This window comes from Chenopodium album, chromosome 14 (genome assembly GCF_948465745.1).
Source record: "Chenopodium album chromosome 14, dcCheAlbu1.1, whole genome shotgun sequence".
Classification (NCBI taxonomy): domain Eukaryota; kingdom Viridiplantae; phylum Streptophyta; class Magnoliopsida; order Caryophyllales; family Amaranthaceae; genus Chenopodium; species Chenopodium album.
Window position 1 is genome coordinate 7,773,667 of NC_137847.1, and position 19,771 is coordinate 7,793,437.

General features: G+C 35.1%; 3 protein-coding genes across 6 annotated transcripts in view; 1 reads left to right on the plus strand and 2 right to left on the minus strand.

The window, feature by feature from the left end:
• Positions 1–4,883, minus strand: part of LOC145579997 (uncharacterized) — a 29,654-nt gene extending 24,771 nt beyond the window's left edge. For all 4 annotated transcript variants that reach the window (XM_081637311.1, XM_081637312.1, XM_081637309.1 and 1 more), the window contains exons 1-2: positions 4,731–4,883; positions 4,501–4,624 (exon numbers count right to left, since the gene is read on the minus strand). The gene's annotated coding sequence lies outside the window, so the exon portion shown is untranslated. The remainder of the gene's footprint in view (positions 1–4,500; positions 4,625–4,730) is intronic.
• On the minus strand, positions 1,372–2,391 carry LOC145577701 (uncharacterized). The gene is made up of 2 exons (XM_081635168.1): positions 1,729–2,391; positions 1,372–1,683 (listed from the first exon to the last, which is right to left on the minus strand). Exons 1-2 carry the CDS (start codon positions 2,389–2,391, stop codon positions 1,372–1,374), a joined length of 975 nt encoding a protein of 324 aa, XP_081491294.1.
• Positions 4,884–7,444: 2,561 nt separating the features above from the next.
• Positions 7,445–11,481, plus strand: LOC145577702 (ibogamine 10-hydroxylase-like). The gene is made up of 4 exons (XM_081635169.1): positions 7,445–7,743; positions 9,874–10,025; positions 10,845–10,945; positions 11,158–11,481. The coding sequence occupies exons 1-4, from the start codon at positions 7,445–7,447 to the stop codon at positions 11,479–11,481; spliced, it is 876 nt and encodes a 291-aa protein (XP_081491295.1).
• The last annotated feature ends 8,290 nt before the right edge of the window (positions 11,482–19,771 follow it).

Here is a 19,771-nt window from a genome sequence, read left to right on the forward strand (position 1 = left end):
CATCTGCCCTCATGACGAGATGTTGGAACTCCAATTTCTTTAGCCTTAGTTAAGAACTCAGAACAAAAGTTACTAGCCTCTTCTGCAATGGTACCTCGAATAATACTACCTTCTGGATGTGCTTTGTTGGTTGCCTTTTCTTTCAAAGTTCCCATGTGTCTCTCATAAGGGTACATCCATCTCAAAAAAATCGGGCCACATTCATTGATTTCTCGTACTAGATGGACAACCAAATGAATCATTATGTCAAAAAATGAAGGAGGAAAATACATCTCAAATTTGCATAATGTTTCTACAACATCAGTTTGCATTTCATCAAGTTTATCTGGATCAATCACCTTGTTACATATGGCATTAAAAAATAGGCAAAGTTTAACAATAGTGTGCCTAACATGTTTTGGCAAAAGACCTCGAAGTGCAATAGGCAACATCACTTGCATCATGACATGGCAATCATGGGATTTCATACCAATTAATCTCTTATCGGCCAATGAAACTAGACGCTTAATGTTCGACGAATACCCTGTAGGTACTTTGATGTCGTAGAAACACTCACAAAATATTTTTTTTCTCCTCTCTAGACAATGTGTAGCAAGCTCGAGGCAAAAATGTCTTTTTTGTTTCGTCATTTTCCACGGGCCATAACTTTGGTCGAATATTTGCAAGCTTCATGTCTTTCCGCACATCTTTAGTGTTCTTTGTCTTGTTAGGTATATTCAATAATGTCCCAATGATTGAATTACATACATTTTTTTCAATATGCATAACATCAAGACAATGTCTAACAGACAAGTGTTTCCAATAAGGAAGAATCCAAAATGTAGACACCTTTTTCCAAAGACCCGTAATAGAGGTAGGTTTACCAACTTTCCCGAAAACTGTCTCAACATCTTTGATTCTCTCCCACAACTCTATACCACTAAGTGGCTCACGCAACCACTGTTTCTTCGGGAACCCATTGAATTCAGCTTTTTTCTTACGATAAGGGTGATCTCGACGAAGTAGTTGTCTAGTATGCATATAAGCATCCTTTCCAAAATTCTTGAGGCGTGTCGTTCCATTTTGTCCTCACAAATAGGGCATGGTTTTTTCCCTCTATCTTTGTACTTAAACAAGTTCCCATAAGCCGGGAAATCACTTACAGTGCAAAAAATTATGGCACGCAACGTAAAATTTGTACTTGTATGGGCATCGAACATTGGAACACATTTATCCCATAACAGTCTCAAATCCTCCAAGAGAGGCTCCAAGTAGACATCTATGTCATTACCGGGTTGTTTGCGATATTAGAAGCGACAACATGATGTACTTACGTTTCATGCATAGCCAAGGAGGCAAGTTATAAATCGACAAAAGCACCGACCATGTGCTTTATTGAGAGCTAAGGGTACCGTAAGGATTCATCCCATCAGTACTTAGTGCAAGTCTCAGGTTCCTAGCCTCTTTACCAAACTCAGGAAATGTATCATCAATATGTTTCCATTGCTTCGAATCAGCGGGATGCCTAATGTACCCATCTATCTTCCTCTCTTGTGCATGCCACACCAAGTTTTTTGCATCCTTCTTGATAGAAAAAAGTCGTTTAAACCTCGGTATTATAGGCAAATACCATAACACCTTAGCTGGTGGCCACTTCTTGCGATTGGGGTTTGAACCCTCGCGCTTGTAACGATCAACACCGTACTTTGGACAAACATCAAGGTTTTCATACTCATTTCGAAAAAGTACACAATCATTAGGACATGCATCGATCTTTGTGTACTCTAGACCTAAGGGACATAATAGCTTCTTTGCATAGTAGGTAGACTTAGGAATGTCATTCGCTTCAGGAAGCATGTCTGATAAAGCTTCTAACAACGAATTGAAACTTGTATCGGTCCAACCGTTCTTCGCTTTCAAGTTAAATAATGTTAAAACCCCTGACAGCTTAGAGTACTTTGCACATCCAGGATATAAAGGTGTCTCGGCGGCCTTTGACACATTTTCAAACATACGAGATTCTTCGTTCACATGATCACCCAAACCATCCATCATCTCAGGAATGTGATTCTCCTCGTAATTTTCATCGGTATCCCTTTCATTATCATCATATTGTTCTCTATTCTCCATATCAGCGTCATTGATTAATAACCTACTAGTTGTAGGAATTATTTTCTCACCGTGCCAATACCAAATGGTATAATTTTCCATGACCCCATGGCGAAATAAATGGTTTTCAACCACACTAATTTCCTTCCACGCCTTCACATTGTTGGAATCACGACAAGGGAAAAAGATTGTTTCCCCTTTAGTAGTCCTCTGGTGTTCAATAGCAGTTTTACAAAATTCCTCAATCCCGTTCAAGAACTCGGGTTGAGTTTGATTTTCAACATACATCCAATCACGATTCATTTCTTACTACAAATTATAGAAAAAGCAAGCATATAACTATTAGAACAAGTACATTAGAAACAAACAAAGACAATTACAATAGAACAACAACCACAGATTATCAAATAATGCTTAATCAGTTCTGAATTTCAGCTCTGAATAAGCTTTATTTAGTGCAAAAAATAGTGCATGCCGGCAGATAATCTGCTTAACAAACAATGCTAATTGTTAACTTCAATTCCTAGCAAAAAGTAACTGATGGCTACTAATTTTAGTATTAGCGAATTGATCAAGTACTATATCGTCACTCAAAAGGATCCAAAACTCTGATTTCAGTTCTGATTTTCAGTCCTGAATTTGAGCTTTGATTTCAGTTCTGATTTTCAGTTCTGAACTTCAGATCTGAAATCGGTTTTGAATTTTAGCACTGAAATCAGTTCTGAATTTCAGCACTGAAATCAGTTCTGAATTTCAACTCTGAAATCAACTTTGAATTTCACCTCTGAAATTAGTTCTGAATTTCAGCTCTGAAATCAGTTCTGAATTTTAGCTCTGAAATCAGTTCTGAATTTCAGCTCTGATTTTCAGTTCTAAATTTGTGCTCTCATTCCCTCTCCCCTCTATTAAAGCAATCTAAAAAGATTTAACCTGACACAAGATCATCAGATTCTACAAGGTAGACACATCATGAAAGAGAATGTCAATGCATAATTGCATATAGGAACAAATCTTCAAAAGGAAATAATAACTATCATCTCAAACATCAGTAATCACAATTCAAGACTAAGAACAATGACAACACACAAACTGATAACAACAATTATAGAGTTTTAATTTCTTTAATTACTCAGAGTCTGACACGTAAAGCAAAAAAATACATCTATTTCCTATCATTCCAACAATGATGAAAACAACAATGACCTGCTCAACAGGACATATCGGTGAAGCACCAAGATGCTAACAATAGAATAACATAATTACCTGGGTGCATATTAATTATTAAAACAATGAGAACCAAAATAATCACACCTTTTAAACCAGAAAACTAGAAATAACAAGATCAATAATCTCAGAACAAAAGAAAAGTTTGTTTAACATTATATGAATTATTAACAATAATAAGTTCAAGATCAGATTGCACAAAAATAAGTTCAAGATCGCACATAAAAATAAGCTCTGAATTTAGTTCTGAATTTTTTCTTATCATGTGTCTACATTGAAAAATCGAGTTTTGGATGATTGTTAATTTGGAGCTAATAAGCACACAAACAAACAAACAAAACGTTAGATAATTGCTAAAATGGAGCAAGTAAGTACACAAGTAAACAAACAAATACTTCTGCTACATACAATAGTTAGGATGGAAAAAGAAAAACAAACAAACATCCAATAAATCAGGACAAAAGCGACATTAAAACTATAGATGTGCTTGAATTTTGCAATTATTTTGGGTGGTTTGGTACTTTGGTTAATCATTTGATTTGTACCTTCTTTAAAATAAGGCGTTTTTATTTATTAAGCTTGCTTAGCTTATTCCATTACAATGCTTTAATCTCCATATCTTTTAATTTTGTCGCCAGTTATGTGGCTTTCAGATTTGATAAAGAAACTTATATTATAATTACATTAATTAATCAGAGTATTAATGGTATTGATGAAGAGTTTCATGATCACATGCAGATGCAGTAAACTTAAATCAAGTGTACGAAGTACGTATAAATAATGAATTAAAGTATACTACTCCGTATATAATTTGCACATTATTTCACTCTAAATTAGTAAGTGAATAGCTCAATGCTACCTTGCACAAAACATTCAATAAGGAATCAAGAAAAATGAAAAAAGTGGTTTCTCTAGCAGGATATGGGGTATAGGGTATTGTAAAAGGCAGCTAAACTGATATATGCAAATAAAAGGCATAACTGGTTTAATACACACATTAGCATCATATCATGAATACTATACCGAGATAAAGTAAATAGGAACTACAATTACAACACAACAACCACCACAGCAGCGTTCAACACCAAAATTCAATTTGAATTGGAAGACTATTCAATTCGAATTTTAGGGCTTTACTGAATTCAGAAAAGAGATAATTACAAGAACACTAATTCAAAAATTACATACCTTTAAACCTCAATTGAAGCAATATTTCTGAACCCAAAATTCGAAAATCAGCCAAAAAAATCGTGGGAGAAGCTGTAGGTTGAAGACGTTCGTTGTTATGGTGAAGTACTTGCCAAGAACAAAACTGAATTTATTTAGACAACTGATCAACAACAAAATTCAATTCGAATTGGAAGACTATAATTGAATTAAGAAAGGGAAATACTGGAACCCTAATTCGAAAATCATACCTTAATAGAACCACTAACGTTGAACCCCAATTCGAAAAAACCAAAACAATGTTGATTAGAGTGATTGGAGCGAACGAAAAATTGCAGAAGGAACCGAGGAAGAAGCTATGGAGAAGTTTTCTCCATGAAAATTAAGGTTTAGCGGCGCGAAAGTGAAACTGATGGAACCAAATTAAAAGTGAAAAAAAAAAAATTAACTCTTTTTTTTGTTTTCAATAATCAATAGTACTTGTCAAATAAAAAATAATCAATAATAGTAGTAACTTTATACTTGTAACCAGCATTTGTAGCTAGTTACAAACATATAAAGTCAAAATTTATTTGACTTGATATTTGTAACTGGCATTTGTAAGCTAGTTACAAATGGTTTAGTCAAAGTTGATTTGACTTAATATTTGTAACTGACGTTGGTAAGCTAGTTACAAACATTTTTGTCAAATTTTCTTTGACTTAATGTTTGTAACTGGCGTTTGTAAGCTAGTTACAAATTTTTTGGTCAAAATTTCTTTGACTTAATATTTGTAACTGGCATTTGTTTAGTCAGCTACTAATAAAACTTCAAACAATGATAAACCACACATTCATAACCGGCACTTATTTAGTCAGTTACTAATGTCATGAAATTAGTAAGTGGCATTATATTAGTCGGTTACTATTAATGCTTTCGTAACTAGCATAACATACGCCAGTTACGAATAGGGCATTACAAATAGCACTTTTTCTACTAGTGAAATATTCTATCATATCTCAATACCCCCCCTCAAGTTGGAGCGCTTGGATCGTAAGTGCCCAACTTGGAAAGAAGATAATCAAACTGTGCTTTCCCAAGAGCTTTTGTAAAAATATCCGCAAGTTGTGAAGAAGTCGGAACATGAGATGTAGATAACCACCCCTCAGTAATTGCATCATGAACGAAGTGACAATCAATCTCAATGTGCTTTGTCCGTTCATGAAAAATCAGATTCTTTGCAATGTGCAAAGCCGCTTCATTATCACAAAATAACTTAATAGCCTTTGGATGGTGTACTCCAAGACTTAACAACAAAGCCTTCAACCATTTCAGCTCTTTAGAACACGAAGACATGCACCTGTATTCGGCCCCCGAAGAAGAGAAGGAGACCGTGGGTTGCTTCTTGGTTTTCCACGAAATAGGTGATTTACCGAGAAAAACAAGCCAACCATATAAAGATCGGCGAGTCAGGGGACAAGCAGCCCAATCTGAATCACACCAACCCTGCAGATTTAAATCACAATCAGAGCTCAACAAAATACCCCGTCCGGGAGTCCCTTTCAAGTACCGAACCACCCTTAGTGTTCACTACGTGGTTGCTGCATAAACTGAGACAAAATATGAACAGAGTACGCCAAATCAAGACGCGTTACAGTAAGATAAATTAGACGACCAACAAGTCGCCTGTAAGGCTCCGGATCAGAGAGAATTGCGCCAGTGGCTAAACCTAACTTGTGGTTTTGCTCCACTCTCCCATTCTGTTGAGGGGTTCCCACACATGAAGTTTGGAAAATAATTCTAGTAGCGACAAAAAAATCAATCAAGCAATTAAATTCGGTTCCATTATCACTTTGAACGATTTTAATTGTTTGATTAAATTGCCTCTCAACCATAGCAACAAAAGCCATAAACATCTGAAAAACCTCTGTTTTATCAATCAACAAATAAATTCATACAGCTCTTGAATAATCATCAACAATAGTTAAAAAATAACGAGCCCCACACGACGAAACATGACGATATGGACCCCATAAATCACAATGTACTTTCTCAAAAATTCTTGATGTTTTATTTTCACTCAAGGGGAATTTGTCTCTAGGATGCTTAGCACGAAAACATACTTCATAACCTTTATTTAAAGTACTTTTATTGCTAATGTGCAGAAGTAACTTAACTATTTTCTCCGAAAGATGCCCCATTCTTCTATGCCAAAGCTCCAAATCTGAAGTTGCTTTAACCACAGACACACGTTGCACCACATCCGACTTGCCAAAGAAATAATATAGTCCATCTCGCCTAATTCCCGTTCCAATCAGCTGCTTCAATCGGTCCTGTATAGCACACATATATGAGTTAAATTGGACAACAACATTTAATTGATGACTGAGTTGTGTAACATAAATTAAATTGCAATTAAGATGTGGCACAAAAATAACTCCAAAGATAGTTATTTGATCGGATAATTTGACCGATCCCTCCAAAGTAGCAAGAACACTGTCACCATTCGGCAATCCAACGGGGCATTCAATATAACGAGTGTCAAATAACCAAGATTTATTGCCGATAACATGATGAGTAGCTCCGGTATCTATAATCCAACAAGTATCATCAAATTGACGATGTAGATGATTTTCATGAATTTTTGCATTACCCACAATTATAGGTAAGGGGGACGGAGGTGATGTCTCACCACCGGCCATGGTTGTGATTTTTGAAGGGAAAAAAAATTAACCTGCTCTTGATACCATGACAAATTAGAGAGAATTAGAAATTAATTGGAATAGAATTGCTTGCCTTCTCATTAATCACATTGGGAAATATATAGGAGATACAAATCCTAGTCCTAGTATCACAAGATATCTTAGGATCTTAGGAAAATAACTAAAATAGAAAAGATATTATATGGAAATATTCTATCATATCAAAATAATATACTATCATATCTCAATAAGAAGTGTCTACGGTGATCATTTCCTCGGCGGAGATGGCGAAAGAAGTGATGAAAACTCATGATGCTTTGCTTTGTAATAGGCCATCAATATTATTGGCAGAAGTAGCGTTCTATAACCTTAGTAACCTCGCTCTTAGTCCCTACGGAGACTACTGGCGCCAAGTTCGTAAGATCACCACCCTTGAGCTCTTTACGGCCCGCCGTGTTCAGGTGTTTCGGCCCATAATAGAGGATGAGGTGGTGGATTTTGTCAAGTTTTTAGCTTCTCAGTCTGGCTCCGTGGTTAATGTTAGTAGCAAGATATTTTCTATCTTGTTTAACATCACTTTAAGGTACGTTTTGTCTTGATTCTATGAAAATTAACCAGCGTTTTGTCTAATTTAAAGGAAAAATATACTCTAATAATTATTGATGATTTACTTTTAATAATCTCAACTAATTAAAGATTTTTTTTAAAAATAATCCTTAGTTATTCTTACACTTTTCATCTAGTAATTCCAACCGGTCAACACCAAATCAATGACTTTATGTAACAATCAAGCAATACACGTGTCAGCACATAATTGGTCTAAAATAAAAATAAAAATAAAAATAAAAATAACACTAGCAACCACCACCCCTCCCCTCTGCCACTGTGAAACCCAAGGGCCAACCCCCAGCCCATCAAAAAATGGTCAATCGTCTCCCCTAAACCTCGAAAGCAGTCGACCGACCACTCCCAACCCTTGGAACGAACCACCTTTGCATAGCCCACTCCAAGCCGAAACTAAAGAAGAGAGAGAACTTTATTATATATACGATGTATATTTGATTATAACGCATTTTCATATAGATATACGATGCACATATATAATTTTTCGTTTTAAAATCATTTAAATTCTAATATCTAAAGATAAATTTTTAGTTCTTTATAAATTTGGATAATTTTTTTAAAAAAATAATTCAAGTCCTAATAAATCACTATTCGTTGTTTTGTAAAGGAAAAATTACTCAGATAATCCCACCTTTTGGGCGTCCGCCCAAAATAATCACACATTTTGGTTATTTTTAAATAATACGACCTTTATACCTAATCCGCTCAAAATGGTCCAAAGTGACCTGTAACCGGTTGATTAGGTAATTAAAGGATATGGACTTAGGGCCTGTTCTCATTGACCGAACTCAGCTGAACTGAACTTAACTGAACTGAACCGAGCTAAGCTGAACTGAACTGAACTGAGCTGAACTGAACTGAATTAAAATGAATATTTTATAAGAGAAGGAAATTAGGAGCTGAACTGAACTTAACTTAATTGAGCTGAACTGAACTGAACTGAACTGAACTGAGCTGAACTGAGCTGAACTGAACTGAATTTCAACGTAAGAGAACATGCCCTTAGTGCATAAGCTCTTTTCCTAATCCTAATAGGATAGATTAAGATTTTTATTTTGGGCCACAATATGTTGGGTTAGGTGAAGATAGACTGTGTTCACTCAAAATTGAGCTAATATTATTATAACACTATTGGCAAACTATGGTTAGTAGATAGGAAAATGATTTTAATTTAAAATAGATCTTATTCATTTAATAGAGTTCCAATAAATTCTACATAAAATAGTTTATATAATAATAAAAATCAAAATAAATATCCGTATACATTTTTAAAAAAATATATATATATAACTATAATTTACTTTAAAATATGGGCGATTAAAGGGTATAAAGGTCGGATTATTTAAAAATAACCCAAAGTTGGATTATTTTGGGTGGACGTCCCAAAGGAGATTATTCCGAGCAATTTTCCCATTATTCTTAAATATAATTTGTCAATTTTTCTTAGGGGGTGAATGATTTTTTTTATTCTAATTAAAACAAAATATAAATCTAATTTTTAATTGGTCGAAATAATACATTTGCTTAGGTGGCATGCTAAATGCTCCCAAATAAAAGCCTACTTTATTTATATATATTAGATCTATTAATACATGTAGATTTAAAATCTGTCATAATCATAGTAATACACTGAAAAAGGCTTATTTAATAAACTTTAATATTTCCCAGACATTAAATAATTTTTATTTTTCATTACACATATTATAAATATATATGTAATTTTTGCACCACAAAATTCATTTTAAAAAAATGCTTTAAAACAAGATCCATTTAAGATGCTTTAATTTGTAAATTTATACTAACTATGAGTACATTATTTCAATTTTCTAACTTTCCCAGATTAATTATATTTGACTACTTACATACTAAATTGGTATTGAGTTTAAATCTTAAACATAATAAGATACTAATATGTGCAAGTTTAAAGTCCGTCCTAAACTAACATAATTAAACTCGATCTAAAACATGTACAACTTAACTCTCAATATTATATAAGCCATAACTGAGGCATCACCCGACACAAAAACATATATATACAACTTAACTCTCAATAATATTAGCCGATTTCTCATAAGTTTTACATTATCAGAATAGGAATGAACAAGAAAGGCAAAGATGGAGAAGAGTTTAAAACACTTATAGGAGATATGACCGCGATTTCCTCTGGTTTTTCGATTGGAGACTTATATCCATCATTGAAATTTATAAGTACAATTAGTGGAATGAAAGGGCAACTTCAAGGTATAGTCAAGAAAATTGACAAATAATTGATGGATCCTATAATTGAAGAGCATATGACTAACAAAAAAACAAGGTATTGAAGACCAAGAAGAAGACTTGATTGATGTTCTTCTAAAATTTCACAAAGACAACCTATGTCTTGACACCAATTTTTCTCTTACTACCAACAACATCAAGGCCATAGTTTTGGTAAGTTCCTCTTTAATAGTTGCTTACATCAAATTTTTTTTTTTAAAAAATATGTATATATTAATCGTAAAAGTCATTACAAGTTACAACTAAAAAAATCTTACTACCTCTGCTTTTAAATAAGTAAAACATTTTCCAGTTTTGGTTGTTAGGAGTTTAATTTACTGTTTATGATTTATCTTTCTTTATCTATATATGTATTTATCACACTGATTCATTATGTTAATTTTGTTGTGTCAATCACTTCCTAGTGTTTAATTATTTCAATGGAAGAAATAATTCTTGGAAATTATGACGCAAATATAAACATTTAATATAAATTAAAAGGCTTGGGGCCTTTTGATAAGCTAACTAAAAGTCGTAAGATTAAATTAAAATGAACATTAATTACACCGATTTATGCGTGATTTTGTCATGTGTTCCTAAATTAATACCACTTTAGGTAATATTTTAATTGCTTGGGGTGTTCGTCAATTAGCAAGATCCAAATTAAAATCATATTCTTATAAAACTATGTAGAATTTAAGTAGGGAGCAAGTAATAATTCTCATATCATAAGATGTCACACATGTTAGTTTTAATATGGTGTCTCTTATTGATTATTATTTCATTATTACAAAATTATGCAAGAGTTGTTTGGTGCTGCGAGTGAAACATCTTCAACAGTAATCGAATGGGCAATATCTGAGTTGTTAAAGAATCCTATAAAGATGAAAAAAGTACAAGATGAGGTGAGACGAGTATTGCAAGGAAATGAAACATTAATTAATGAGGCAAGTCTAGATACACTCAAGTATTTGAAGCTCGTAATCAAAGAAACTTTAAGGCTTCATCCTCCTTTCCCTTGCTTGACCCCAAGAGAGTCCTTAGCAAGATGTGAAATTGATGGTTATGAAATACCTTCAAAAACCCGAGTTTTGATTAATGCATGGGCTATTGGAAGAAATCCGAATTGAAACATTGGACAAACCCAGGAGAGTTTAATCCCGAAAGATTTGAAGAATCTTCAATTGATATCGATTACAAGGGAATGCATTTTGAGCTAATTCCATTTGGCTCCGGAAGGAGGGTGTGCCCGGGAATAGGACTAAGCATTGCCACAACTGAGCTCGTGTTAGCCATGTTGCTTTACCATTTTGATTGGAAGTTACCTAATGGGACTAGACCCGAAGAATTGGACATGGATGAGACTTTTGGGTTAGTAGGAAGGAGGAAGAACGACTTGCAAATAATTCCTTTGCTATACACTTTCTTAGGTTACAAATGATGGTTTTTTCATTGCTATGTTAACTAGCTTAAATTTATTTTGGAAAGTAGAAAACTAGTTTATTATAAGGAAATTTTGACTTTTACCACAAAAAAAAAATCAAAAAATTGTTTTTTTACCACCAAAACTTCTAAAACTTTTATTTTACCACCAAAAAAATTTTTAAAAATTGTTTTTTACCACCAAACGTCAAGAAAACCGTTAAATCTAACGGTTAAAAAAAATTCCTTCGAATTTTGTGCGCAAAAGATGTTTTTCATAGGTTTAGGGGGGGCACTTTGGTCCTACGAGTCCAATTTGAGGTCAAAATTGACAAAAAAATGATCGGAAATGCCTGGTTTTGTGTGTTCACGCAAATCGAGGTTTTTTTAAACACGCAAAACGAGACATTTTCGATCATTTTTGTCAATTCTGACCTCAAATTGGTCTCGTAGGACTAAAGTGCCCCCCAAACCCCTAGAGAGCCTGTGTTTGACACGAAAATCGAAGAATTTAAAAAATTCCGTTAGGTTTTTTACGACAGGTGGTAAAAAACAACTTTTAATTTTTTAGGGTTTTTCTACATTATAACCCTGTAAATTTCCATTTTCTAAGTTGTGCCCCCCTTTTTGGGAAATCTACTCTGTAACCCCAAATTTCTTATTTCATCTACACAGTAACCTCGCCGTTAGTCTGCCGTTACTTGGGTCCGTTAATTTAATGAGGGAGTGTAGTTGTTGGATTATCAGTCGTTTTTGGTGGGAATTTTCCCTCCTAAAGAATAGTTGCCCCCCTCCCCTCTTCTTCTTCCCCCTGTTATATATAGCCCCTGTTTATTTGTAGGTGGGAACTTTAAGCAAGCCATGTCTACTTCTTCAAGAAGGTCATTCCCTCTCAATTCAACCTGTTCGTTGCAATTTTGCTGCCCACGATGTTTTTGCAACCCTCAAAAACTTGCGAAGTTGAAGATCTCAACAACAAATCACAATCCTAGGAAAGCGTTCTTTAAGTGCAACGATTGCGGGTTCTTCAAGTGGCTGGACGAAGGCGATTTACAAGGCCTTGAAGCATTGAGGAGAGATGACAGTGACATTGCAACTTTGAAGGAGAAATTAACATAGCTCAATTCATACATTAGGGAAGTAGTTAAAATAGGTGTCATTATGTATGTGGTGTTAGTGATAATTGTGATGTTAAAAAGTGTAGGGTGAAGAGATTGTAACTTGAACATTGTAACTCATCTACTGCTGTTTTTCTGTTGGTGTTGTAGTTAATATTGTGTCAATGAAATGAGCACTATTTTCTAATTAGCTCTTTGCATTGGTATTTTTTCAGTTATGAAATAAAAGCAAACATATAATTGAGTACACAACTGTTAATAAAGCAACAACAACAATTAGTGATATCTCCTTACACATATATAGATCTATAAAAACATAATATTCAATGTTGTAGGACCATAAGTGTTTGACACCCAAAAACATCAAAGTATGATACCCAAAAACAAACTACATCCAAAATCATTCTTCCATCACATGTGGGCCTGAATTAACATAATTACAGATTTTTTCAACCCAAAAAATATAAAAAAACTGCCACTTGATCACGTTTTCCCCAAAAAAAAAACAATTTCACAGTAAGTTGTTCCAGAGTGGAACTCATAAAATAGCAAGCTTGTTCATGATCTTCTGCCTCTTCGGGCTGAGCTTGTTATGCAAACTTGTTGAAGCTGGGATAGGCTGTGTGAAAGGTCCTTCATTGTGTGTTGGTTGCCTGACTGCTTGCCTTGGCAATGGTTGGCTTGAAGACTCTGCTGCTGTATTAGATGAACTGCTCCCTATCATGAGATCAATTAAGTTAACCTCAATCCTTTGTTGACTGGTGTGTTGCCTTGTCTGCCTCTTGGACTTAGAAGTGGTGTTGGCTGACTTCCCTTGTTGTTGCAGAAGTTCTTTCTTAGTGGCTCCACCTTTGCAAGTGGCTGAATTATGCCCAGACTGTTTGCAATTCTTGCATTGCACAGTTGCCTTCCTCTTCCCTTTTTTCTTCTCCCCCTCTTCTCTTCTCCTATTTCTAGAAGATCTGCCCACACTTCATTTCATTGGGGGAGGGACTAGCTTGGGAACATCTAAGTCAGGCCATTGGTCAGGATCAGGGATAGGCAATATATTCCCATTGTAGGCTAACTTATACCTAGCTATAGAATACCATTCACTGACATAATCAAGTGGATCTTTGCCAGCATCTAGTGCAGCCCTTATTCCATGCCTACATGGAATGCCACTTATCTGCCACTTACCACACACACATGTGTTGCTGTTTAGTGAAACAGGCAACATACTCCTTCCATCAGAAATTTCATACTCTCCCCTGCCAGATGGATATGCATGGAATAACCTGGATTCCTTGGTTATAACTCTGACATATTCTCTAATGTTAGGGCATATTCCCTCATCAACCCATTGGTCAGCCAATTGTTGTCTTATTGCATGCCTGACCATCTCAATCCTCCTAACACCTATTATCAACTAAGACATTTTTAGTCAGCAACACTATGTAAATACAGTGAACTAAAAAGTACAAGGTACTATGTATACCTTCAAGTAGAGTGAGTATGGGGTAAGGCCTGTCAACACCAATGGTGTTGTTGAAACTCTCAACAAAATTGTTTGTATTCTCATCTGAAGCAATTTCACAGTCAAACTTCCATCTAGCCCATCTTTCTAGAGGCCCCAAATCTTTGAACCATTTCACAGCTCCAAGGCCAGCAGCTTGTTGGACTTTGATGAGTGCTTTTTTGAAACCAAATGCTGAGTATGCATTTGTCACTCCCCAAAAAAGCTTGTGCATTAGAATGCCAGGGTACTCAGACTTGAAATTTTTGCATAAATGCCTAGCACAGTGTCTCCTTCCAACCTTTGGCCAAATCTGATCCAGTGAGGGGTCAATTCCCTTACAGACATTGAAACACTTTGTTAGAATTTCATTAGTTACTGCAAGACATGAAATTAAGTACAAGAGAAATGATGACAAACCTTCTGTCTATCAGACATTATTTTCCAAGCTTCCCTTCCTGTTGCAGAGAGTATGTTTTTCAAATGATGAAAAAACCAAGACCAACTTGACTTGTTCTCAGAATCAACAACAGCTACTGCTACTGGGAAAATTTCATTATTCCCATCCAAAGAAACTGCAGACAAGAGAATCCCTCCATAGTTGCCTTTCAGATGGCAACCATCAACACCAACAAGCCCTCTGCACCCTTGGATTAGACCTTGGAACTAGGCTGCAAAGCTTATGAAAATTGATCTAAATTGGAGAGGCTTATCTGGTTGTTGTAGTTCCTTCCATGTGCAAAAAGCAACAGAACCTGGATTTCTGTCTTTTACCATTTGGCAGTAAATATTGAGGTTAAAGTATGACTCAGCATGACCTCCCTAAATCATCTCCATTGCAATGGCCTTCATTTTGTAAATTGTTGATGTGGCCATGCTAACCCCATATCTCTCCCAAAGTAATTGGTTCAAAGCTTTGCCTTTGATGTCTGGACTGGCTCTGATATCTTCCAGGAGCTTTCTAGCAGCCCACTTGCAATTGCACATGGGATTGTTCATCATGTTCAAGTCACATGTGTGCTTGTTCTTAATGCTTTTTATGGCCCAGGTAAACCCATCCAGTAGCACTCTTGCATGAATTCTCCAACTGCACCTGATATCAGCACACTCAGGTGTGTATCTATCATGCTCTGCTTTCCTAACAACTAAACTAAACCCCTCCTGGATGCAATAATCTCTCAATGCTTCCTTGAAATGATCCCTATCAACAAATAGTTGCCATGCCCTTAAACTAATCTTACCTATTTCAGCATCATCATACACCTCACCAACATTGGATTTCAATCCTAACTGACCTCCATCTCCATCATAATGTTTCCAGTGACCACTAAAAGGCTCCCATCCACTATCAACAAAATTCTGGTTCAACAAGTCAGCCACATTCTCCTCATCTTCATCTAGATCACCCTCTTTACACTCACTGTTATTCTCTTCACCAACTTCAGGTATATACTCACCATCACTATCAGTATTAATATCATCATCACTATGTAATCTGTCATCTTCATCAACAACCCTAGTACCACCCCTTTTCCTAGGCCCAACACTTTCTTTTGCCTCACTATGTATGTTCTGGGAAGACTGACTTAAAGGAACAAACAAACCCTTTGCCCTAGCAGTGGAATTAGCCATTTTTCCCATGAGGAAAGAGCTGCACTTTGCTTAAGCATAACCTGGTTCTTTTGGAAGTTTTTGGACTAGGTTCAGGATGAGGTGGTTGAAGGGGGGCCTTCCTAAGATTTGGGCTTGGATCACCTTGTAAGAGCCTAAGGCTTCTTCTGGGTACAGGAGATGCATGTTGGGAGGAGTGGTTGGTGAAAAAGTAATCATCAGTAGAAAGTATGACATGAGGAGGGGAATGTGGAGATATTTCTTCTAATAACCTAGGTAACCTCCTACCATGAAGTGGGTGGAGAGGAAATATGTGAAGGTGAACTAGATAGGGTCAACCTTGGGCTCCTCCTAACAGGTTCTAATTTACTCAATGAAGAAACTGATTCAGTAGCAATGTGTTCATGTTGCCTTTTATTATTGTTTTGCCTGGTGGGTAATTTTGGTGTGAAAGGCTTGGGTGGGCCTGGTTTAACTGTGTTAGATGGGCCTGGTTCAAAATTAGTTGGGCTGGTTGGAACATGTGGGCCATAAACAGAAATGGATGCATGTGGCTTAGGATGAACTTGTTGGGGTTTCACTGTTCTTGCTAGTTTCAGTATAAAACTTGGCTCACTCAAACAATGTACCCACAAATCAATCTCTTTAGTTACAATATTTTGAAACATCTTCATCATTGTGCTATCATCAACTAAATCATGAGCTTTCTCCTTACAACAATAATGCAACCCAGGGAACTCAGGCAACTCAAACCCTCTAATTGCAAATTCCTCAAACATATCATTAATCACATCAATTAATACACACTTATCAATATCATCTACTGTTAAGTCAACACAATTAGCACCATAGTGGATTTTTAAAATCCTTTGTTCATCCATCTGCATATCATTACCAATAAATCAATAAAAACGAATAATTGCCAACAAAGACCCAAACTTTATCAATGTTAATGCAAAAAAAACCCAACAACCAAGTTTCTACCCCAAGAAAGACGCAATCTTTGGCAACATAAACCCCCAAATAATCGCAGCGATTTCAAATCTCAAGGTCACTAAAACCCGATAGAAATCCACACATGCATAAATCAAATAAAACCAATTCACCAATTTCATCCACTGACCATCTCAATCGTATAACATTTCATCCAAAATACAAAAAAAAAAAGAACCAACAATAATACATTACCAAAATAAGAAAACAATTACATACCTTCGTTGATGGAGCTACTCCAGTGTCAAATTATTCTTCGCGAATATCGCACGAATGAACCCTAAATTCTTTGCAACAAATTTTCTCTCTGCGTCAGCCTCTGAATTTTGGGTTTTTGATAAAAAAACGAAACAAAGGGCAGTGATGTCATTGAATAAGAGGGAATTTTGAAGGAGGGAGTAAGGTATGTGAACAGTATCAGGTAGGTGACGGATTAAATGCCAACTACCAACGTCCGTCATAAATGCTGCATGACGTGGGCTACTTTGTAGATGTCATACGTAATTTGGGGTTACAATGTAGATTTCCCAAAAAATGGGGCACAACGTAGAAAATGAAAATTTACAGGGTTATAATGTAGAAAAACCCAATTTTTTATTTGGTGGTAAAATAAAAGTTTTAGAAGTTTTGGTGGTAAAAAACATTTTTTTGATTTTTTTTGGTGGTAAAAGACAAAAAATCCTTATAATAATCAAGTGGCAAAAAGTATGATCAACATTGACTTTGTAATGGTAATATTGACTTTTCGTGTCTTTTATTATTCCTTCTTTTTTTAATACTTGCTCCACTTCTCCATACGCGGAGGTTTAGAAGTAATTGGAGAAAGTAACAAAATATGGAGATGGTGGAGTAGGGGGAAGAATAAAAAATTGTTAAAAGCAAAAGTAATTGATCTGAGAGAATTAGAGGAGAGAGAATATAAAATTAATAAAATACAGAGTATGATTTATGGTGGGTACATTAGGTGAGAAAAATGAATTAAATATTGTAAAATATTTCCAAATAAGGAAATTGAGCAATTATTTAAAAACGACCGAATAAAAAAAGTGAAACAAGTATTTAAAAATGGAGGAAAAAGCATGTTGCTTTCAACTTACTTCCCCCTTTTTTTTTCAGGAGAAAAATAAAAAATTAAGTTCAATTAATAACCAAACTAATAGTAATAATTTTGAAGGATTAGTTCTTATGAATGTCAATCATGACTCATGAGTATCGTCGTCTAAAACTTTACCTGATTTAATTGAATTCTAAAACCACAAAATCAAAGATAATTATGATGTAATATCGGATGAGACAATATGTAAACCTTTTACAACAACTTTTTGGTGCATCAGGCCACACCATGCAGTAGGGGTTACCCGAGTTTTTTTGCTAGGGGTTATCTGAGTTTTTCAGTCAGGGGTTACTTGAATTACTCGATCAAGGACTTAGGGGTTACTTAAGTTACTCGGTCAGGGTTACTTGAGGGTTTCGGACAGGGGTTACTCAAGGGGTTCACTCGGTTAAATTAAGGGTTACTCAGTCAGGGGTTACTCGAGGATCTAATTCAGGGGTTACTCGAGTTTCTCGGTTAGGCCGCATATAAAAAATTGTGACTCGAGTAACCCTGACCGAGAAACTCAAGTAACCCCTGATTGAAAAACTTGGGTAACCCCTGATGGAGAAACTCAAGTAACCCCGAAAACTTGAGTAACCCCTGACCGAGAAACTCAAGTAACCTCGAAAAACTTAAGTAACCCCGAAAACTCAAGTAACCCCTGAGTGAGAAACTAAAGTAACCCCTGCGCCACACGGTACAACAAGCCGCATATAAAAATTTGTGAACCTCGCTCTCATCAATAACAAAATACCTTACTCATTTCACATACTTCAACAAATTAATTGTTAATAATAATTTTTATTTTTCAGCTTCTTTTGATAATTAAAATCAAATATGACCTACTTGTTTTGTTTTGTTTTGTTTTTCTTTGGTTTTTTTTGTTTTTTTTTTTTTTAAATTTTTTTTTTACATGAGCATATTATATGGTAGGGAAGGCTAGTTGTATTACCAATTACTAATTAACTGTATATATTAGCTTTTGTATTATACTAGTCAATTCAACCTTACATTTAAAGTGGCGCCGTAACAAAATTAGTAAATTATTGTTAACTGTTCAATGAATAAACAACATTTTTTAACACTATATTTTGTTTACCATCCATGGTGCAAATTACTCCGAGCGTTTTCTATAGAGATAATGCTAAAAATGGAACTATATTTCTTATATGAATTGGTTTTCAAACTAATTCCCCACATACCGTCCACATAAGTGTTAGATCTTTATTTTTGTTTTCTGCAGTCCAAAATCACTAATGGTGACAGAGGCTTTAGTTAATATAAAGCTCCTAACACCAATAGAGGTTCTAGATTAGGAGTACGGTAATGGTGTTACTGATTATATTTTGGAAATAAAGTTGGAGTTTTAGGTTAAATATAGTAACTCATGACTTGATAAAATTGATCTCATATGTTAAACCACTAATATCGTGAGTGGTTTATTAGTATAACCCTAGTAAAGTTTTATTAATAGAACTCGACTAATGTTAGTGGTCTTATATTACCTAAAACCTCTATCATCACCACTAGCAATATAATTAAAACCCCTAACGATATTAAGCTTTGAATCCTCCACCAATGCCACGAGCCTATGACATGGACAATATATAGGGAATTTGCTTTGAAACAAGGAATAATTTTCAGTTTTAGTATTATCTATGAAAATCGCTTATATTATTGTGTTGTGGCCGAAAACAATCCATTTTTCACTTTTTCAATGTATGCAATAATATACTATACAATAATTCATTTATACTAGAATCATATGATGCTTATAATAGAATTCAAAACTAGCAAACTACACTATAGAATTCATTATATTTGGCAAAATCATGACTGTTATCGGGAGTTCTCACATTGATGAATATCCTTTTACACATCGTCGTTTGATATGGTTCTTTAAAATAAAGTCTTTCGCTTTATGGTAGCTTTGAAATTGCCCAAATTTTAATACAGCTTATTATTTTATCACTCTAAACTAGTGCATCAACATACA